The 23,332-nt window shown below is 42.5% G+C and overlaps 1 protein-coding gene across 1 annotated transcript in view; it reads left to right on the top strand.

The window, feature by feature from the left end:
* The window catches only part of SCTR (secretin receptor), a 75,039-nt gene that overhangs the window by 1,808 nt on the left and 49,899 nt on the right, over positions 1-23,332 (top strand). Inside the window, exon 2 of the mRNA XM_054478768.2 lies at positions 19,604-19,724. Coding sequence (XP_054334743.1) covers positions 19,604-19,724 — 121 coding nt within the window. The remainder of the gene's footprint in view (positions 1-19,603; positions 19,725-23,332) is intronic.

Consider the following 23,332-nt stretch of genomic DNA (forward strand, 5'->3'; position numbering starts at 1 on the left):
ATTTGCAGTGACTCTGAGACTGTTGTAACTGAGTGCAGGACTGAGGTTCAGTCTACATTTTTATCTCAAGGAAATCCCTGGATTATCACAGGAATAAGTGGAAGGGGAAAATGAGAGACTTCGCTTGCTTTAAGTCTTCAGTGTGCCTTGGAAGGATGCTTCACTACGCTCTGTTCCCAATCCCTCATTTTAAAAATGAGCACACTGTGACCCTCAGAGAGAAGGGAGCTGCCTGAGATCGGCAAGTTAGTAGCAGAGCCGGGACTAGCAGCTCTACTAGTCCCACACACCCCACTTAACCCACTAAGGTTAGCCATCCAGATCTCTTGATTCCCAACCACCCAGGGCTTGGTCTGTTATATCCCTTGTATTTTCTTTTTCTTTTTCTTTTTTTTTTGAGATGGAGTTTCACTCTTGTTGCCCAGGCTGGAGCGCAGTAGCACGATCTTGGCTCACTGCAACCTCCGCCTCCCAGGTTCAAGGGATTCTCCTGCCTCAGCCTCCCGAGTAGCTGGGATTACAGGCATGTGCCACCATGCTCAGCTAATTTTTTGTATTTTTAGTAGAGATGAGGTTTCACCATGTTGGTCAGACTGGTCTCAAACTCCTGACCTCAGGTCATCTGCCTGCCTCAGCCTCCCAAAGTGCTGGGATTAGAGGCATAAGCCACTGCGCCCGGCCGTCCCTTGTATTTTCAAATGTGCATTACTGCCTTACATGATCACAAGATGGTTTCCTGTGTATAAGTCGTGGTCCTTGGGTTATTTTATGGCTTCTGTAGACCTTATATCTCACGCTTCTTGGCTGAGAACTCCTGTAATAAATAGGAGTGGAACTGACCTACTTTGGTTGGAATATTTCCCAGCCTCTGGAACCCTGCTTTCCTTCTGTTTGACTCTGGGTGGTCAGACATTTGATTTTGTAATCCAAGTGTGTTCAAATAATTTTTTATTTATTTGAAGCTCCCCCTTGAGGGAGATTATAGGCATCTTCCTAATGGAGGGGGGTCATTGAGGCCAAATTGCTTATTACCACTCTCCCTCTACTCCATATAGGGAAGCGTCAGAAGTGACCCTTGTAAGTGGAACCCAAAAAGTGGTGATGGCCGAATGGGGCAGTTTTCTGAGACCCCCCCCCCATAAGAAATACTGAGCACACCCCCCTCTGTGGCCCCACCCCCATACATCTCATGAGAACTTTCACCTGGAACATTACTGTAATTATTTCCTAACACATCTGTCCCCCAAACCCCCATACACACACTTTGAACTTGAACATGGAGACTCATCTTGTTCATCTTTTATCCCTAGAGTCTGTCACAGTATAAGAGGGAGCTCAGTGAGTGTGTTTTGAATGAATGCATGGATGACTAAATGAAATGATGATGATGCAGCAACAAATAATGAAGAATCACCTCTTGAAAGGACTCCTTACTTGCTAAATTGTACAGAAATGTGTCAGGCCATAGAGAAAGTCACTCAAGGTAGGGCTTTTTAATCCATGGCATTTGACAAACTGCCAATTTGTTAACCTTAGTGAGTTAAGTGGGGCGTATGGGGCTGGTTTTTCCTTCAAGCAGAGTTTCTTCACACTATTGACATTTGGAGCCAGATAATTCTCTATTGTGAGAGCTGTCCTATGCATTGTACAATGTCTAGCAGCATCATGGACCTCTGCCCTCTAGAAGCCCATGATCACTCTAAAGCTGTGACAACAGAAAATGTATCTCTAGACGTTGCCGAATTTTTTCTGGGGGTAGGGAGGGCAAAATTGCCCCTGCTTGAGAACCGCTGCCTTAAAGGTTGTCATGTTTCAGGACGGATACACAGATAGGGCTAACAATAGGTATTCATTTCACATTGCGTTTGGGGCAGTGGGGTTGGTGATAGGGCATCTGAGTCAGAGGATGGAAACAGGTGTGCCTGATGAAAACCAGTTTCCAAACTGGACAAAGGACTTCTGTGGAGAATGAGTTCCTTGATCTATTCCACCCTCCCTTCCCGTCTTTTTCCCTCCTATCTCCATCCCTCCTCAGTTGATGGCTAAGAAATATAAAAATTCCAAGTATGGGCTCTGGCACATGGAAGCCTTCGGTATATGGTGGTTGCTGCCCTGTCCTGTGATGCATCTGGATCCAGAAGCTGACAAGCCCCATGGCTGCACAGTGAGCAGAACCTTAGAAAGGCCTGCAAGCATTGCCTGCAGAGCTGGTAATTACCCTGTTGCCCGGGCTGGAGTGCAGTGGTGTGATTACGGCTCACTGCAGCCTTGAACTTCCTGGCTCAAGTGATCTTCCCACCTCAGCCTCCTAGTAGCTGAAACTACAGACACCTGCCACCATCCCCATCTAATTTCTTTATTTTTTTAGAGATGGGTCTCACCATGTCTCCCAGGTTGGTCCTGAACTCCCGGGCTCAAGTGATCCTCCTGCCTTAGACTCCCAAAGTGTTGGGATTATAGGTATGAGCCACCATGCCCGGCCTGGGAGCTGATTATTGATGACTTTTCAGAGGAGGGTCACTGGGGATATTTTTTGTGTGTACCTGGAAAAACACTTTCTAGTTTTCTGAAGAAGTATTTGCGGATTTCTTTTGAAATTTTTATTATCCCTGAAGTTAATAAGTGAAGGATGATGAAGGCTCCTCTAATTGACTCTTATTTTCCACCAGACACTCTGCTGAGTCCCTCCTAACACTAACACTAACACTCACTTCAACAGTTATTAGCCCCATGGTGCAGACGAGGAAACTGACACTTGGTTAGATGTGAGGCCATTTGCTTAAGGCCACCCAGCTGGACATGGTGACATGAGATCTTAAACCTGGAACTTCTTTTTTTGTTCTCTTTTCTTTTTTTATTTTTTTCTTTCTGTTTTTTTTTTTTTTTTTGAGACAGAGTCTCACTCTGTTACCTAGGCTGGAGTGCAGTGGCGAGATCTTGGCTCACTGCAACCTCCGTCTCCCAGGTTCAAGCGATTCTCCTGCCTCAGCCTCCTGAGTAGCTGGGACTACAGGCGTGTGCCACGATGTCTGGCTAATTTTTGTATTTTTTAGTAGAGATGGGGTTTCACCATATTGGCCAGGCTTGTCTTGAGCTCCTGACCTCGTGATCCACCCGCCTTGGCCTCCCAAAGTGCTGGGATTATAGGCGTGAGCCACTGCAGAACTTCTTAACCAGCACATCCATCTGCTCCAAAAGAGAGGCCTGTTCCAGGTTTCTGGTGCCCAAGGGGCTGTCATAAAATTCTCTACCAAACTTCAAAATAGCATTAATTTTCATTTAAACTAATCAATTTGTGAAATGTAAAACAATACTGAGTTACACACAGCTTTTATTGAGGGGCCCAGAAATGAGCATGGGGTCACAAAATCCAACAGGAGGAGATACCATTTCCCAAACTGTTTAGAGGAGTCCACCTAGGCAGGGCGCAGTGGCCCATGCCTGTAATCTCAGCAGTTTGAGAGGCCGAGGTGGGTGGATCACCTGAGGTCGGGAGTTTGAGACCAGTCTGACCAACATGGAGAAACCCTGTCTCTACTACAAGTACAAAAAAATTAGCTGGGCGTGGTGGCGTATGCCTGTAATCTCAGCTACTCAGGAGGCTGAGGCAGGAGAATTGCTTGAACTCGGGAGGTGGAGGTTGCAGTGAGCCGAGATCCTGCCATTGTACTCCAGCCTGGGCAGCAAGAGCAAAACTCTGTCTCAAAACAAAAGGAGGAGTCCACCTGCTTTGGCATCATTACCCTTGGAGTTCCCGCAGAACTTCCCACCCTCACTCTGTCCTCATGATCCCCACCCAGGTTGGGAGGGCCCCAGATTTCCTACCATGACAAGGGAGGATATAGCCTCTCTTCCTGGCACCCCCTTGTTGAAAGCCTAGATTTAATATCTGGGATTCAAGCTCCACCACCAGAACAGCCTCTTGCAGTGAGCCCCAGCTTGGTCTCTGCATCCCTGCTCTTAGCAGGCTGTGGGTTCTCAACATTGACCTTCACTCAGGCTTCGGGACAACCTGCAGCTCAAGGTAAAACCACAATCCTCAGATGCTATCTACTTGCTTACATTACAAACAGAAGGCTGCTCAGCATTCCTGTGGACTCCTGGGGCCCACCCAGCCTCTACATTGTGCGTCTGTTCCAAGGATGGCATTTGGGGAGGACCATCCCTGGCTCATCACGTCCCGCAGTCTTAGCCCATTGTGCTGCAGGCTCCTGAGGTTCCCAGAGTCATCTCCAGATCCCGCCATGTCCCACCCCATTTCCCTCACCAGAGGCTCTTAGGCATGCTCCTGATGGCCACGTGTCTTTCAAATTTCTCACCTCCCGCCTCCCTCTCATGTACAACAGATGGGCTCGACTTCCATTTCCCAAGAGTTGAGACTACCTGGATGAACTTCTAACCAACATCTTGCCCTTATAGATGTGTCTAAATTGCACCCTCTGTTCCTTTCCTTCCCATCTGTCTTAGTCAGCTGTGTTATCATAACAAAATACCACAGACTTGGGGGCTTAAACAAAAGAAATTGATCTCGCGGTTCTGGAGGTTGGAAGTGTGAGATCAAGATCCCCAAGGGTTTGGTCTCTGGTGGGGGCCCTGTTCCTGGCTTGCACACAGCCACTTTGTCCTCATGTGGCATTTCCAATGAGTGTGTGGATGCAGGGGAGGGGAGGGAAACACCTTTCTGGTGTTTCTTCTTGTAAGGACACTAATCCTATAGGATCAGGGCCCTATTACTACAATGCCGTTTAATCTTAATTACCTCCTTATAGGCCCTACCTCCAAATACAGCCACCCTGGGGGTAGGGCTTCAACATATGAATTTAGTGGGGACACATTCAGTCCATAACAGCATCCAAGTGGAAGAGAGGCTGTCCCCCAGACAACAGCCTGTCCCTACTCCTACCCCTACCGACTTCCTTCCCAAGACAACACAATGACAGCCATCTAACCCAACCTTCACCCTCTTCCTCTCCGCTGACTTTTCTCACTAGCCGGTTAACTTTCCCAAGTCTACCCAGCCCAGGCGGTAAATAGCCCTCTGCTCTCTGCCCCCTGGTGGCCAGCTTCCTGTAAGACGTGTCCACCTTCATTGCCTCCACTTCCACTCACTCTCACACTGCAACCTGGCTCCCACGCTCCATCCACAGAAACCAGCCTCACCAGTGGCCTTCGATTTGCCACATTCACTGGATTCTTTTTTATAATCTTTTTTAAAAAATAAAAATTGTAGACTAAGCACGGTGGCTCACTCCTGTAATCCCAGCACTTGGGGAGGCTGAGGCAGGTGGATGGCTTGAGCCTGGGAGTTCAAGACCAGCCTGGGCAACACAGGAGACCTTGTCTCTGCAAAAAATTTAAAAAACTAGCTGGGTGTGGTGGTGTGTGCCTGTAGTCCCAGCTACCCAGGAGGTTGACGTGGGAGGAATGCTTGAACCAGGGAAGTAGAGGCTGCAGTGAGCCACTCTTGGCCTGGTTATGTTACAGTGAAGGCCACCAGGCAAGAAGCTGTTTAGGTCCACAGTGCTTCCAGGGACCATGTTACTGTCTCAAGCTTAGAATGTACATTGAGGAGGGCCTCCAATGTGGAAGCAAACAATCATGAGAAAAGTGCCTCAAGGAAACAGATCATGCTGACAAGAGGAGACAAACTTAAGACGTACAACTAATATTTGGAAATCCTTTGTGAAAAGGATGCCTGAGCCAAAAACTAGAAAAGGATGCTATGGAAAAGGAATAATCTCAGAATAAGAAAGGATTCTTGGAAGTTAAATGTATGAAACAAAACATTCATAAAAAAAAAACTCTATAGATAATGTCAAGGAAATCTTCTATAAAGAAAATCGCTAAGGCTGGGCGTGGGGGCTCACGCTTGTAATCCCAGCATTTTGGGAGGCTGAGGAGGGTTGATCACCTGAGGTCAGGAGCTGGAGACCAGCCTGATCAACAAGGTGAAACCCCGTCTCTACTAAAAATACAAAAATTAGCTGGGCTTGGTGGCACACACCTGTAATCCCAGCTACTCGGGAGGCTGAGGCAGGAGAATCAGTTGAGCCTGGGAGGCAGAGGATGCAGTGAGCTGAGACTGAGCCACTGCACTCCAGCCTGGGAAACAGAGTGGGACTCCATCTCAAAAAAAAAAAAAAAAAAAAAAAGGAAGAAGAAGAAGATCAGGAAGACAAAATGGTAGAATAGTAGAGAAAGACGAAAAGATTGGAGAATCAGTGCACCTTGTCCAATACTCTGCTAATGGGAATTCCAGAGAGACAGCATAAAGATGAAGGGAGGAAATAATAAATTAAAAGCATAATATGTTTTAAATTCCCAGAAATGAAGAACACCAGTCTTCAGATTGAAATGCCCACTGAGTATCCAATCAATAAATTTAAAAAGAACCATTTCCTCAAGAAATTTCAAAATACCTAAAAACAAAGAAAAATCTTACATATTTGTAGGGACAAAACAAAAAAGATGTATACAAAAGATTTGGAATCAGAATTGGATTTCTTATTAACAATACAGGAAGAGGAGAAATGCCTTCAAAATTTGGAAGGAAAATTATTTCACCCTAGTATTTTCTATCCAAATTATTAAATTAGTTCAATAATTAATCAAATTAATAAAAACATTTTCACTTCTGCAAAGATTCAAAAATTTACCCCTATGCACTTTTTCTTAGGAGGTTACTAGAGAATTCTGTGCTTTTGCAAAATGAGAGCAAACCAAGGAAAAAGCCATGATGCCTGGGAAATGAGACCCCAGCCAGGAGACAGGGAGAGGGCACCCCAAACCACAGCCAGATAGCAGGCCTGGGTGGAGCAAGAGGAAGAAGAACTCTGAGACAGAAATCTCCAGAGGAAAAACCAATAGGACTGTGGATAGATGTGTAACAGAGCTGTGGGAGCACTTGGAAAAATTAGCCATATGTACATGGAAAACTAATCCAATGAAAAAACAGTAATGATTAGCCTCAGGAAAAACAAAATGTACAAGAAAGACACATAATCATTTTACATGATTTGACTCAGCAGCGAACAATATTTCATAGTCAAAATAAGTCATTATAAATATAGACCATTCTTCACTAAAAATGAAATGAAGATTAGTATATGTAATATATGGGGAGAGAAGTATATGTAGGGAGATTTTAAAACATCTCATTTTTATCTTCCCTAATAGGAAGTTTGACTGTCTCAAATTTAAAAACCAAGAAATAACAACAGCATAAGAATATAATTTTTTTTTTTTTTTGAGATGGAGTCTCGTTCTTTCACCCAGGCTGGAGTGCAGTGGCACTATCTGGTCTCACTACAAGCTCTGCCTCCCGAGTTCACACCATTCTTCTGCCTCAGCCTCCTAAGTAGCCAGGACTACAGGTGCTCACCACCACGCCTGGCTAATTTTTTTTTTTTTTTTTTTTTGGTGTGTGTTTTTAGTAGAGACGGGGTTTCACTGTGTTAGCCAGGATGGTCTCGATCTCCTGACCTCTTGATCCGCCCGCCTCAGCCTCCCAAAGTGCTGGGATTACAGGCGTGAGCCACCGTGCCCAGCCAAGAATATAATTTTAAAACATGGAGACAAAATGAAAATAAACAACTAAAAAGAGTTGAAAATGGTTGCCTGGAGAGCAGGTAAAGGTTATGGAAGGGAACTACTATTTGTCATTATACTCTTTGGTGCTAGTACAAATTTTAAAAAAAGCTCAGTGTGGTTATACAAACTCAATTTTAAAAATTTAAAGAGATTTTAAAAAAATGAATAGCTCTTGTTTTGAGGAAAATTTTACATAAAGTTCAGCAATTCTTTCATCTTCTTATCATTCAGCATATTTCTTTGGCGATTCGTCTAGGTTGGTGCATATATCAATAGTTTGCTCTTTTTATTGCTGAATAGGGTACCATGATATGAATGTACCACAGTTTATTTAACTGCTTACCCATTGGAAAACATCTGGATTGTTTAAGTTTGGGGGCCTTTATGAATAAAGCTCCTGTAAATATTTATGAACAGGTTTTTCTGTGAACGTGAGTTTTCATTCCTCTGGGATAAATGCCCAGGACTGTCATAGTTGCATGTTTAATTGCCTGGTTGGTTTTCAAGACATTGCCAACCTGTTTTCTACAGTGACTGTACCATTTTACATTCCTACCAGCAATGCCTGAGTGATCCAATTTCCCTATGACCTTGCCAGCATTGGGTGTTGTTACTTTTGCATTTTAGCCATTCTGATAGATGTGGAGTGATACCATATAAAGGTTTTAATTTGGATTTACCTAATAGCTAATAATGTTGAATACATGTTCATGGGCTTGTTTGCCATCTGTATATCTTTTTTTCTCTGGTTTTTTTTTTATTATACTTTAAGTTTTAGGGTACATGTGCACAACGTGCAGGTTTGTTACATATGTATACATGTGCCATGTCGGTGTGCTGCACCCATTAACTCTTCATTTAATATTAGGTATATCTCCTAATGCTATCCCTCCCCACTCCCCCTACCCCACAACAGGCCCTGGTGTGTGATGTTCCCCTTCCTGTGTCCATGTGTTCTCATTGTTCAATTCCCACCTATGAGTGAGAACATGTGGTGTTTGGTTTTTTGTCCTTGTGATAGTTTGCTGAGAATGATGATTTCCAGCTTCATCCATGTCCCTACAAAGGACATGAACTCATCATTTTTTATGGCTGCATAGTATTCCATGGTGTATATGTGCCACATTTTCTTTTTTCTTTTTTTTATTATACTTTAAGTTTTAGGGTACATGTGCACAAAGTGCAGGTTAGTTACATATGTATACATGTGCCATGTTGGTGTGCTGCACCCATTAACTCGTCATTTAACATTAGGTATATCTCCTAATGCTATCCCTCCCCCCTCCCCCAGCCCACAACACATTTTCTTAATCCAGTCTGTCACTGTTGGACATTTGGGTTGGTTCCAAGTCTTTGCTATTGTGAATAGTGCTGCAGTAAACATACGTGTGCATGTGTCTTTATAGAAGCATGATTTATAATCCTTTGGGTATATACCCAGTAATGGGATGGCTGGGTCAAATGGTATTTCTAGTTCTAGATCCCTGAGGAATCGCCACACTGACTTCCACAATGACTTCCACAATGGTTGAACTAGTTTACAGTCCCACCAACAGTGTAAAAGTGCTCCTATTTCTCCACATCCTCTCCAGCACCTGTTGTTTCCTGACTTTTTAATGATCGCCATTCTAACTGGTGTGAGATGCTATCTCATTGTGGTTTTGATTTGCATTTCTCTGTGCCATCTGTATATCTTCTGTAAGCTATCTCTTCATGTCTTTTGCTTATGATCTAATTAGAATTTTTGCTTATTTACTGTTGAGTTTCGAGCATTCTTTGTATATTCTAGATATTATTCCTTTCTTGAATATGTAGTTTGTAAATATTTTCTCCAATTCCATAGCTTGTCTTTTCATCTTCTTAACATGGTTTTTCAAGGAGCAAAGGTTTTAATTTTTATTGTGTCTAATTTATCCATTTTTCCTTACACGGATCATGATTTTGGTGCCAAGCATAAGAACTCTACGCAGCTTTAGATTTGAAGACTTTCTCCTATGCTTTTATTTGTTTATTTATTTATTTATTTATTTTTAATTTTTATTTTTTGAGACAGAGTCTTACTTTGTAACCCAGGCTGGAGTGTTGTGGCACAATCTTGGCTCACTGCAACCTCCATCTCCTGGATTCAAGCGATTCTCCTGCCTCAGCCTCCCTAGTAGCTGGGATTATAGGCGTGCATCACCACACCCAGCTAATTTTTGTGTTTTTAGGAGAGACGGGGTTTCACCATGTTGGCCAGGCTGATCTCGAACTCCCGATCCCAGGTGATCCGCCTGCCTCAGCCTCCCAAAGTGCTGAGATTACAGGCATGCGCCACTGCAGCCGAACTCCTATGCTTTTAAATAAAATTTCGTAGTTTGAATTTAAGCCCGTGATCCATTTTAATTTTTGTGTAAAGTGTGAGACTTAACTCAACGTTCATTTTGTTGTCTACAGATGTTCTCTTGCTTCAACACCATTTGTTGAAAAGACTATCCTTTCATTGAATCCCATTGTACCTTTGTCAGTAATTGGTTGTGCATATTTACGTAGGTCTATTTCTAGGTTTTCTATTGTGTCCATTGATCTACTTTTCTATTCTTCCACTGATATGCATTTTGATTACTGTACCTATATAATACATTTTAAAATCAGGTAAACCGATTCTTTCCACTTTTCTTAAAATTAATAGAATTAATTTTGTTGAAAGGAATTAGGTATACAGAAAAATTGAGTGGAAAGTACAAAGAGTTCCCATATATCCCTTCAATCCCTCCTCTCCAGTTTTCCCTGTTATTAACATCTTGCATCAATGTGGTTTATTTATTACAATTGCTGAGCTTATGTTGATACAATGTTACTAATTAAAGTTCATAGTTTACAATAAACTTTGTGTTGTATATTCTATGGGTTTTGACAAATGTATAATGACATGTATCCACGATTACAGTATCATGCAGAATCAATTCACTGCCCTAAAAGTCCCACGTTCCACCTATTCTTCCATCCCGACTTAGCCTACTCTCCCTCCCTATTGTCCCCTGGCAACCACTGATTTTTTCTACTGTAAGTTTTTGCCTTTTCCATACAGTTGAGATTATATAGTATGTAGTTTATTTATTTATTTATTTCTCGCTCTGTCCCCCAGACTGGAGTGCAGTAGTGCTATCATGGCTCACTGCAGCCACCACCTCCCAGGCTCAAGCAATCCTATGCATGCCACCATGCCAGGCTAATTTTTAAGACAATTTTTTTAAGCGATGGGCTCTCACTGTGTTGCCGGGCTGGTCTTGAACTCCTGGACTCAATCAAGCCTCTTGCCTCAGCCTCCTAAAGTGCTGAGATTACAAGTGTAAGACCCCACTGCCAGCTGGTAACCTTTTTAGATTGACTTCTTTCACTTAGCAATCTGTATTTAAGATTACTCTGTGTCTTTTTGTGACTTAGTGGCTCATTTCTTTTTTTCTTTCTTTTTTTTGAGACGGAGTCTGGCTCTGTTGCCCAGGCTGGAGTGCAGGGGCGTGATCTTGGCTCACTGCAAGCTCCGCCTCCCAGGCTCACACCATTCTCCTGCCTCAGCCTCCTAAGTAGCTGGGACTACAGGCGCCTGCCACCACGCCTGGCTAATTTTTTGTATTTTTTTTTTAGTAGAGACAGGGTTTCACCATGTTAGCCAGGATGGTCTCTATCTCCTGACCTCATGATCCACCTGCCTCAGCCTCCCAAAGTGCTGGGATTACAGGTGTGAGCCACTGTGCCTGGCCTTCTTTTTTTCTTTCTTTCTTTTTTTGAAGAGGTCTCACTCTGTCACCCAGGTTGGTCTTGAACTCCTGGACTCAAGCAATCCTCTGGCCTCAGCCTCTCAAAGCACTGGGATTACAAGTGTGAGCCACAGTGCCCAGTAGCGCATTCCTTTTTTTATCACTGGATAATCTTCAATTGTATGTCTGTATTATGATCTGTTTATCCACTGACCTATTGAAGGAAGTCCTAGTTTATTCCTGGTTTTAGCACTTATAAATAAATTATTTCATTTCTTAAAAAAAAACGCCTCTTTTAGGTATTCTCATTCTTTTGCTTTTCTACATATATTTTAGAATAATCTTCTTTATATCTCCAAAACACTTGCTGGGATTTTGATAGGAATTGTGTTAAACATAGTTTGGAAAGAACTGACATCTTTACTATGTCAAGTCTTCTAATCCATGAACATGGTATGTCTCTTCATTTATTTAGACCTTTGATTCCTTTTATCAGCATTATGTTGTTCTCAGCATATAAATTCTGTACATGTTTTGCTGGATTTATGCCTAAGCATCTCTTTTTTTAATTGATTCTGAGTGATACTGTGTTTTCTTTTTTTTGAGACAGGGTCTCACTCTGTCTCTGAGTCTGGAGAGCAGTGGTGCAATCTCTGCTCACTGCAGCCTCAACCTCATGGGCTTAAGCCTCCTGCCTCAGCCTTCCAAGTATCTGGGACTACAGGCTCATAACACCACACCCAACTAATTTTTGTATTTTTTGTAGAAATGGAGTTTTGACATCTTGCCCAGGTTGGTCTTGAACTCCTGGATTCAAGCAATCCACCTACCTTGGCCTCCCAAAGTGCGGTGATTACAGGCATGAGCCACTATGCCTGGCCACTGGGTTTTTAATTCACTGTGCATGTGCTTACTGCAAGTATATAGAAATACAATTTGTTTGTGTGTGTTTAGTTTTTATCCTGAGACCTTCCTGAATATACTTTTTAGTTCTAGGAATTTTTTTAGTAGATTCCTTGGGATTTTCTATGTAGACAGTCATGTTATCTGCAAATAGGTTTTTCTTCTTCTTCTTCTTTGTATTTTTTGATTGGTGTATCATAGTTTTACATATTTTGGAGGTAATTGTGATATTTCGATGCAGATATACAATATGTTATCATCAAGTCAGGGTAATTGGGATATTTATTTCCTCAAACATTTATCTTTTCTTTTTGTTGGAAACATTACAATTCTTCTAGCTACTTTGAAATGTACGATAAATTATTGCTAACTATCATCTTCCTACTTATACTATCAAAGGCTAGAACTTATTCCTTCTACCTAACTGTATTTTTGTACCCATTAACCAACATCTCTTCATCCTTTCCTCCCCCAACACCTCCCAGCAGGTGGTAAACACCATTCTATTCTCTACCTCCATGAGATCCACTTTTTTTTTCTTTTTAGATGGAGTCTCATTCTGTTGCTCAGTCTGGAGTGCAGTGGCGTGATCTCGGCTCACTGCAAGCTCCATCTCCCAGGTTCACCCCATTCTCCTGCCTCAACCTCCCGAGTAGCTGGAACTACAGGCACCTGCCACCATGCCTGGCTAATTTTTTGTATTTTTAGTAGAGACGGGGTTTCACCATGTTAGACAGGATGGTCTCGGTCTCCTGACCTCGTGATCCACCCGCCTCAGCCTCCCAAAGTGCTGGGATTACAGGCGTGAGCCATCACGCCAGGCCAAGATCCACTTTTTAAGCTCCTATATGCTAGGGACAACATGCAATATTCGTCTTTTTGTGCCTGGCTTACTTCTTTTCTTTTTCAACCTTTTGTTATTAATTTAAATTTTTTTAATTGACACATATAGATATACATATTTTGGGGGTTCATGTGATAATCATATACATTCATATAATTTGTAAAGATCAAATCAGTGTAATTGGGATAGTCATCACCTTAAATATTTGTCTTTTTTTATGCTAGAAACATTGAAATTATTGTCTTCTAGCTATTTTGAAATATACAACAGATTATTTTAAACTATAGTCACCCTACTGATCTATCAAACACTAAGTCATATTTCTTCTATCAAAACTATATTTGTACCCATTATTCAACCTCTCTTCAACCCCTTTTCTCCCCTACCCTTCCCAGCCTCTGGTAACCACCCATCTAGTCTCTATCTTCATGTGATCCACCTTTTTTGTTCCCATGTATGAGTGAGAACATGTGATTTTTTTTGTCTTTTTGTGCTTGGCATATTTCACTTAGCATAATGACCTCCATTTCCAACCGTGTTGCCACAAATGACAGGATTTCATTGATTTTTATGGCTGAATAATATTCCTCTGTGTATATATACCACATTTTCTTTATCTACTCATCTGCTGATGGGTACTTTGGTTGATTCCATATCTTGGCTATTGTGAATAGTGCTGCAATAAACATGGGACTGCATATATCTCTTTGACATACTGATTTCCTTTCTTTTGGATATATACCCAGAAGTGGAATTCCTGGATCATATGGTAGTTCTATTTTTAGTTTTTTGAGAAACCTCCATACCGTTTTCCATAATGGCTGTACTACAATTCATCCCATCAGCAGTATACAAGCATTCCCCTTCTTCTCATCCTTGCCAACATTTAGTACTTTTTGTCTTTTTAACAGTAGCCCTCCTAACTGGGGTGAAATAATATCTCATTGTGGTTTTGACTTGCATTTTTCTAATGGTTAGTGATGCTGAGCATTTTTCATATACCTGCTGCCATTTGTATGTCTTCTTTTGAGAAAAGTCTATTTAGTCCTTTTGCCCGTTTTTAAATTGAATTATATATTTATTTTTGCTATTGAGTTGTCTGAGTGTCTTATGTATATGTATGTGTTCCTCCTTCTTATCTGTATGCCTTTATTTCTTTTTCTTATCTTATTACATTGGCTAGGACTTCCAATATTGTGTTGAATAAGAATTGTGAGAGTAGACACCTTGCCATCCTTAAGGCAAGAAATGTCAACATTAAGTATGGTTTTAGCTGTAGGTTTTTTTTGGATGCCCTTTATCAAGTTGAAGAAGTTCCCCTCTGTTCCTATTTTTCTGAGAGTTTTTTCATTAATGGACATTGAATTTTCTCAAATAATTTTTCTGCCTCTATTAATATGATCATGTGATTTTTCTTCAGCTGTTAATATGATAAATTACATTGATTGATTTTCAATATTAAACTCATGGATTGTTTAGAAGTGTGTTGCTTCATTTCCAAGTGTTTGGAGATTTTCCATTTTTCTTTCTGTTATTTATTTTTAATTTGTTTTCATTGTGGTCAGAGAACACATTGTATATGATTTCAGTTCTTTTAAATTTGTTGTGTTTTGTTTTATGGCCCACAATATGATCTGCTTGATAAATGTTCCATGAGCACTTGATTAAAATGTGTATTCTGCTGTTGTTGGGTGAAATGTTCTATAAATGTTAATTAGATTGTCTTGGTTAATGGTGTTTTCCTAGATCCTTGCTGATTTTCTGTCTAGTTATTCTATCCATTGTTAAGAGAAGAGTGTGTAGTCTTCAACTAAAATTGTAGATTTGCCTATTTCTCCTTTCAGTTCTATCAGTTTTTGTTTCACATATTTTACAGCATGATTGTTTGGTGCATGCACATTTATGATTGCTATGTGTTTTTTTGACAGCTTGCCTTTTTTTATCATTATGTAATGTGTCTTTCTGTTTCTGGTTATTGTTTTTGCTCTACACCGTACTTTATCTTACAGTAATATAGTCACTCCTGCTTTCTTTGATTAATGTTTACATAATATATATTTTCCATCCTTTCAACCTGCCTAGATTATATTTAAAGTGAGTTTCTTGTAGACAGTGTATAGTTTAATCATGTTTTAAAATCCAATATGCCAATATCTCTTTTTAAAATTGGTGTGTTTAGACCATTTATATTTAATGTCACTATTAATATGTGAGGGCTTCAGTCTGCCTTTTTATTTTTTGTTTTATATTTGTTTTCTAAGTTTTTTATGTCTTAGTTTACTTTTCTCTGCCTTCTTGTGGGTTAGTTGAACAATTTTTAAAATTCTATTTTGATTTATCTACAGTGCTTTTGAGTGTATCTCTTTAAGCAGCTTTTTAAGTTGCTCTTAGATATTCCATTATATATACATAACTTATAATAGGCTACTGGTGTTCTCATACTCCCAGTTCAAGGATAGTATAGAATCTTATCTCTATTTTTGTCCCTTTATCATCCCACATTTGTAATATACTTGTCTTAAATATGTAGTTGACATACATTTAGAATAAAATCAGACAGTGTTGTAATGTTTGCTTCAATCATTAACATAATTTAGAAAACTGAAGAGAAGGGAAACCTATCGCATTTACCCACATGTTTGCTTACTGTGTTCTTCTTCCTTGCTCATGTTCCAATTTTCCTTCTTGAACTTTTTCTTTATATTTAGAGAAGTTCTTTTAGCCATTCTTTTAGGGTGAGTCTACTGGCAACAAATTCTTTTACTTTTTCTTATTTGGGAATGTCTTGATTTCCCCTTCATTCCTGGAGGATATTTTTACTGAGTATAGGATTCATGGTTGACAATACTTTTCTTTCAGCACTTTAAAAATATTGTGCCATCTTCCTGTAACTTCTGATGGAAAACCAGTTGTCATCTTAACTGTTTTCCCCCTTTAGATAAAGTGTAGTTTTTCTCTGGCTGCTTTCTAGATTTTTTCTTAGTCTTTAGTTTTCAAAAATAATGTGCCTTAGTGTGGACTTTTAAGGATTTATCTTCTTTAGGGCTGGTTTGTGTTCTTCAGTCTACAAGTGTATGTCTCTTGCCAAATTTGGGAAGTTTTCAGCCATTATTTTTTGGAGTACTTTTTTTCAACACCACCCTCTTTCTCCTCTCCTTCTGAAACTCCTAAGAAATGAATGCTACATATTTTGTTATAGTCCCCATCAGGTTCCTCAAGGTTTCTTAATTTTTATTTTCAGTTTATTTTATCTCTGTTGTTCAGGTTGTGTAATTTCTAATGTTCTATCCTCTAGGTCACTGCTTCTTTTCTCTATCCACCCTTCCTTCCATCACCATCATTCTGCTTTTGAGCCCATCCACTGAGCTTATTTTGGTTATTATCTTTTTCACTTCTTAAATTTCCATTTGATTCTTCTTTATATCTTTTATTTCTTTGCTTAGCCCACCTGCCTGCCTTCCTTCCTTCCTTCCTTCCTTTCTTTCCTTTCCTTTGTGCTGATGTTTGTATTTCTACATTTGTTTCTAGCATGTTCATAATGCTTTAAAATCTTTGTCAGATCATTCTAACAACTCTATCATCTCAGTGTTGGCATCTGTTAATTATGTTTTTTTCATCCAGTTTGAAATCTTCCTGGTTCTTGATGTGATGAAAGATAGACACTTTCATTTTATGTTATGGAACTGTGGATCTTATTTAAGCCTTCTCTTTTAGTTAGCTTTTATTCTAAGAGGGGAAGTGGGGGGAATGGGTGCTCCCTTCTTATGACCAGGTGAAAATAGAAGTCCAATGTTCCCAATCTGCCTTATTTGACACCTGCAGAGTGGGGGAGGAGCCTAGTGACTGATGATAAGAATGGGGTGGGAGTATCAGCTCCACACACAGTCTCCACTGACACTGCAGTGGGGGGGGCCACACTGCCACTAGGTGGTAGTGGAAACCCCAACTCTCCATTAGGACTTCTCTGACACCTTCTGGTGAAGACATGAAGAAGAGGACCTTGTTACTTCTGAACTAGGGCAGTAGTCTAGTTTCCACTGATATCATGGGTTGGGGGAAACTTCATTACCACACAGCAGGGATGAAAGTTACAGCTCCTATTTGGCCTCTCTGGCACTGCCCTGGCCAGAGTTTGCAGTCTCTGTGAAACACACGCATCACCTCCTAACATCACCAAGGCTGGTTACCAGTTATGGCTTGGCAAGGGTGGGGGTCCAGACTCCCTACTTCACCTTTCCAGGGATGTGGGGGTGGGGCCACAGGTTTTCTGTAGTGGTTGGCAGGAGTAGGGTGGTTATTGGCTAAAAGTTTTCTGTTTTGCTAGATGCCCCTTTCCTGGTCCTTGGCTAAAGATCAGGCATTTGCTGGGGCTGTTTTTGTCACTACCTGGCAGTGCTTCCTTATTGCCAACATCTTCAGCTCCAGTCCTGTGATATATGAGGTGGGACTCAACACTGGGTCTTTCTTGGGCTCTGGGGCCCCTAGTCCATCTGCCTTCTTCTTTCACTTTTCAGAGTCTTCTTATGTGTGTTTTGTATATAATGTCCAGGATCTTATTTGCACTTAGTAGAAGTAATAGGGAAAAGTACATCTAACCCATTTTCCTAGAAGCAGAAGTCTATCTTTTTTTTCTGTATTATATATAAAGCTGTGACAGAATCTGTCTATATAAAGCTTTCCTCACATGTGGGATGGATTCCCAGAAGTACAGTTAGTTGGCCAAAGGGTATGAACATTTCTGTGACACTTACTGTATACAATTCCTTAAATTACTTAAAAGATTATACCTGGTCTCACTACCTCCAGCACTTTCTGTCCTGTTGAGAGTCATGTTAATTTCTAAGTGGCTCTGAACGGAATGTGTCCCGACCAGTGAACTAACAGGCAGTGCCTGCCAATCTCTAGGTGGATTTTTCCACTCAAGCTCTTCCACCTCCTCCACTGAGAAGCCAGAGGGTGCCAGAGACTATGGGCTTCAGCAAGAACCAGGTGAGACCCCACAAGGAAGAAGACAAGAGCAGGAGTGCGTGAGCTGTGTGCCAATGCCAGCTCTCTTGACAACTGCTATATTCTTAGGGAAACTGCCTGTTTCAATCAAGAGTCTAAATGACAAACAACGTGATTAACACATTTGCTGTATGGTGTCGAGAGTAAATGGAAACTTAAGGCTGACAGGTGGGGAAAGAATGAGCATTCTATGATCCTAGAGCTGGCTGGGCCCAGGTGTTTCTGCAGCAGCCGGCCATGACTGATCACAAGCTCTGGGCCAGGGGAGGTGATGTGTTTTTCATGGGGAACATAAACCCTGGTCAGTTGGTGTCATGGAGTGGGGGAGAGGAGCAGTTGCTGACAGCTGGTAGATCCTTTCCGATAGCACTAGTGAAGGGTGGTAACATGTGGAAGATGCTGAATAGGAGCTAATCAGAAGATGACTTCTATTTGCCTCTGAGCCATTTGACCATAGTGCTACCTTAGCTGTCCTTCTCTGGCCCAGAACTTTCGATTACTTGGGCCAATTTGGAAAGTGGCTTTGTCTCCAGGGTCTTCTCTCCCTGCTCCATTATTTTGGAATTTCCAGAGACTATGGGCTTCAGCAAGAACCAGGTGAGACCCCACAAGGAAGAGGACAAGAGCGGTAGTACGTGAGCTGTGTGCCACTGGAAAGAGTGAGGAAGTCACAGCTGAGTGCCAGTCCCTCCTCCACCCTCCTGTCCAACTCCTCCCTGCAGTCGCTCTTCTAGGTGTGATGTATGCGCTCTTCTGCGGGACAAGAAAATGGTTAAGTGTACGTTTTAAAGAACTTGTCTGAATCAAAACTAGGTTTTCAGGCTGGACACAGTGGCTCATGCCTATAATCCCGGGAGTTTGATACCAGTCTGGGCAACATAGTGAGACCCCCTTCTCTATTTTATGTGTGTGTATATATATGTGTGTGTGTATGTGCATTTGTGTGTGTGTGTGTAAATCTATATCCAGGCATGGTGGCACATGCCTGGCCTGTAGTCCTAGCTGCTGGGAGCACTAAGGTGGGAGGATTGCTTGAGCCCAGGAGATCAAGGCTGCAGTGAGCTATGATCACACCACTGCACTCCAGCCTGAGTGACAGAGAAAGAACTTGTCTCCAGAAAAATAGAAAACAAGACCAAAGAAAACAAAAAACACTAAGCTTTCAAAAAAGAAAAGACTCACACAGTTGGAATAGCATAAAGTAAGTCCCACAGACAAAGAGTAAGGTGCTGAGAAAGCAGACAGTTTGTTGGGCTCAGGAGCCTTGATAAACTTGAAAGCAAAATTTGCAGTGGACAAGCCACAGATGATTTGCACATCCCAGCTTTTCCAGCTGTGTTCTGAATTCTCTCCCAGGAGCGGCTGCCTCCACCTTTCCTGCAGACCAGGAGATCCTTGCAGGCAAGGGCTTTGCTTTACTCGAATCCCCGTTGAATCTCCACTGTCTTGCCCCATTCTCCCCCATGTGGCAGGATTGAGTTAGTGGCAATGATGAGCATCCCTGGTTTTGGACTTGCAGACTGGAGCCCTTCCCCGACTATGTGACGTGCTACAAGTGCTGTGGGAAGAGCAAGACCAGTGCCTGCAGGAACTCTCCAGAGAGCAGACAGGAGACCTGGGCATGGAGCAGCCAGTGCCAGGTATGAGGCTTGCCACAGCCCGTGTCCTCTCTTGGGGGTGGAGCATGTCCAGTCCTGCTGGGCAGGGGGAGCTTGTCCTGGGCCAGGATGGTATGTGGGAGGATGGTCCAGCTTTTTTCACTCAGACAATCAGCTGGTGGGGCAGGGCTGGAGTGGTTCTGGTGAGCAGATCGCATGGACCCCAAAGCCAGATCCTCACCACTCTTCCTTTCTCTGGGCAAGTAAACATAGCCGGTGTTTTCCTGCCATCAGCTTCTGCATGCTGACTTGGACAACGTAAGAGCTTGGTGGGAATTTCTTTGCAAGGCAGTTTTCCTCTCATTCATCCTCGCACCTCCCTGCCAACTCCATGAGTGAGGTAGTAGGAAAGGCAGCCTGGGTCCACAGTAGTGTGGGCTGCCTGCTAGGTGACACTCACTGGCTGTGTGAACACAGGCAAATTACTCAGCCCTCTGAGTCTCCATTTTCTGATTTATAGAATGGAGGTGGCCAGGCATGGTGGCTCATGCCTGTAATCCCAGCACTTTGGGAGGCTGAGGTGAGTGGATCATGTGAGGTCAGGAGTTCGAGACCAGCTTGGCCAATATGGTGAAACCCCACCTCTACTAAAAATACAAAATTAGCCGGGCGTGGTGGCGCATGCCTGTAATTCCAGCTACTAGGGAGGCTGAGGCAGGAGAATCGCTTGAACCCGGGATGCAGAGGTTGCAGTGAGTCGAGATCGCACCATTGCACTCCAGCCTGGGCAACAAGAGTGAAACTCTGTCTCAAAAAAAAAGAAGAATCGAGGTGATAATGTCTTCTTCAGGATTATAATGATAAATGAGATAAAGTGTGTTAAATACAGCTGCCTTGTAAATATTGCTAATTTAAATGTTAATTATTATTATTAATCAACACTTTAAGCACTAAGTTTATATTTAAATGTTAACTTTATGTTTATTCCCTTCCTAAACGTCTTATCTTTGCTCTCTGTCATCTAACGATAAGGAGGGGTATAGCATTAAGAACCCACTGCCAGGGTTCAAACGGAACCCTGTACATGGATGTTCATAACAGCCCCCTTCACAAGGATGAAGAGGTGGAAACACCCCTAATGCCCATCAACTGCTGAATGGATAAACAAAATGTGGTTTATCCATCCAATGGGATATTGTTCAGCCTTTAAAAAGAATGAAGTGATGATATGTTCCACAGCATGGACAAACCTTGAAACATAATGCTAAGTGAAACAAGCCAGGTACAAAAGGACACACATTGTGGCCGGGAGCAGTGGCTCACGCCTGTAATCCCAGCACTTTGGGAGGCCAAGGTGGGCAGATCATTTGAGGTCAGGAGTTCAAGACCAGCCTTGCCAACACGGTGAAACCCCATCTCTATTAAAAATACAAAAATTAGCCAGCATGGTGGTAGGCACCTGTAATTCCAGCTACTCAGGAGGCTGAGGCAGGAGAATCGCTTGAGCAATGGGAGGTGGAGGCTGCAGAGATCATGTCATTGCACTCCAGCCTGGGTGACAGAGTGAGACTCTGTCTCAAAATAAATAAATAAATAAATATTAAAAAAGTAAAATAAAGGAACACACTGTATGATTTCACTGATATAAAATGTGCAGATGAGCCAAACCTGTAGAGACAAATTAGATTAGTGCTTGCCAGGGCTAAAGGAAGGAACAATGGGAAATGATTGCTTGAGGGGTACAGGTTTCCTTTTGGAATTGGTAAAAATGTGTTAGAACTAGATAGAGGTGATGTTTCCACAATATTTTATGACGAAGGTACTAAATCACTAAATTGTACACTTTAAATGGTTAATGGTTAGTGTTATGTTATATGATTTTTCTTCAACTTGAAAAGAAAGAGAGCAGGAAAGAAAAATAAACAGAACCCAGGCTTTTAAATTAGGCAGACTGATCTTGAACAAGGCCTCAGTTTTCACATCTATTTTATGGGGTTGGTGTGAAATGAAAGAATGCTTATTTAGCACTTGGTGGTGTCAGCTGAGTGGTGAGAAACAAGCGTTGTCGGCTGTGTTCTCATCACTTAGGAATGCGTTTTGCAGTGTGTGGCAGGAGCTTGATACACTGGCTTCACCAGATAGGAATTTATTTGTTGCATGTTACAAAAAGAGCTGGAGCAAAGTTCCAAGATGTCGCCATATTCTGGATTCCTCTCTTTTGCCTCTCTTCTGTCCTCATGATCATATGATGGCTGCTGTACCTTCAGGGAGGAGAGAAGAATACCAGCATTTCTGGCAGGAAGAAGAAGAAAGTCACTAGAAGGAAGGATGAGATATACTGGGAAGCCAGACTTTCCTGACAGTCTCCTAGTGACTTCTGTGTATACTTCATCAGCCGGAATAGGACTGCATGGCCACCCCAGCTGCAATGGATGTTGCCGGTTGAGTTTATAGCTGTGCATGTAGCCCCCTGGAGCAAAACCAGGTCCTCCTAGTAAGAAAGAAGACAAGGATGGCAGTGGGCAGCCTTTGCCATTGTCCCCATGACTCAGCCTGGTGAGGGAGACGTGGATCAAGTGATTAGAAATTCATGGCCGGGCGCAGTGACTCACGCCTGTAATCCCAGCACTTTGGAGGGCCGAGGCAGGTGGATCACCTGAGGTCAGGAGTTCGAGACCAGCCTGGCCAACAAGGTGAAACCCTGTCTCTACTAAGAATACAAAATTAGCCAGGTGTGGTGGTGGGTGCCTGTAATCCCAGCTACTCGGGAGGCCGAGGCAGGAGGATCGCTTGAACTCAGGAGGCTGAGGTTGCAGTGAGCCAAGATCGCGCCATTGCACTCCAGCCTGGGCAACAAGAGCGAAACGGTGTCAAAAAAAAAAAAAAAAAAAAAAAAAGAAAGAAAGAAAAAGAAAGAAAGAAAGAAACTCATGTAAAATGATGAGATAAGAACAGTATGTGGGTCTGCCTGAGTGTCTAATCAGGAGGCTTGACCTGGCCTGGGCCTCCACGAGGGCTTTCTTGAGGAAATGATGTTTGAGCCAAGGCCCGAGCCTGACCGGTGGTTACTGGGCACAGACATGAGGGATCCTGCTGCAGGATGAGACCACAGGGGCTCATCGTCCCTTGGGGGATTTTCGTCCTATCCTAAGAGTGGCCAAAAGCCCTGGAGAGTCTTAGGAGGCCAGAGGTGTGACCATCTGCATTATGAAAAGATCACCTCTGCCACAGTGTGGGAGGTGAACTGGAAAAGGACATGAGTAGTTCAGAGAGACCTGCCGTGAGTCTGGTGGTCTAGGCAAGAGATATGATCATTGGGACCGGATAGGATGTCATTGTTTGGATTCCCCAGAAGCAGGTGATTCCAGGCCAGATCAGTAGGACTGGAAACCGAGACAGGGAAGGGAAGAAAGCTGGTAAATGTTGCATCATCACTGTGGGCACCTGTGGAACACATGCCTCCAAGTCGCACAGGAGCTGGAGGATGCATCCACCAGTGCCCTGTCAGTCAGAAGTGGGGCTGCTTCGGAGCAAGCAGCTTTCATTCCCTTGCACTTCCAGCCTGCTGTGCTTAGGGACAAACAGTAGCTAGAGAAAGCCCCCAGACAAAGGGATACTGGGCCAGTGGGTGAAAGTGAGATTGGTGTGCC

The sequence above is a fragment of the Pongo pygmaeus genome, chromosome 11, assembly GCF_028885625.2.
Source record: "Pongo pygmaeus isolate AG05252 chromosome 11, NHGRI_mPonPyg2-v2.0_pri, whole genome shotgun sequence".
Classification (NCBI taxonomy): Eukaryota; Metazoa; Chordata; class Mammalia; order Primates; family Hominidae; genus Pongo; species Pongo pygmaeus.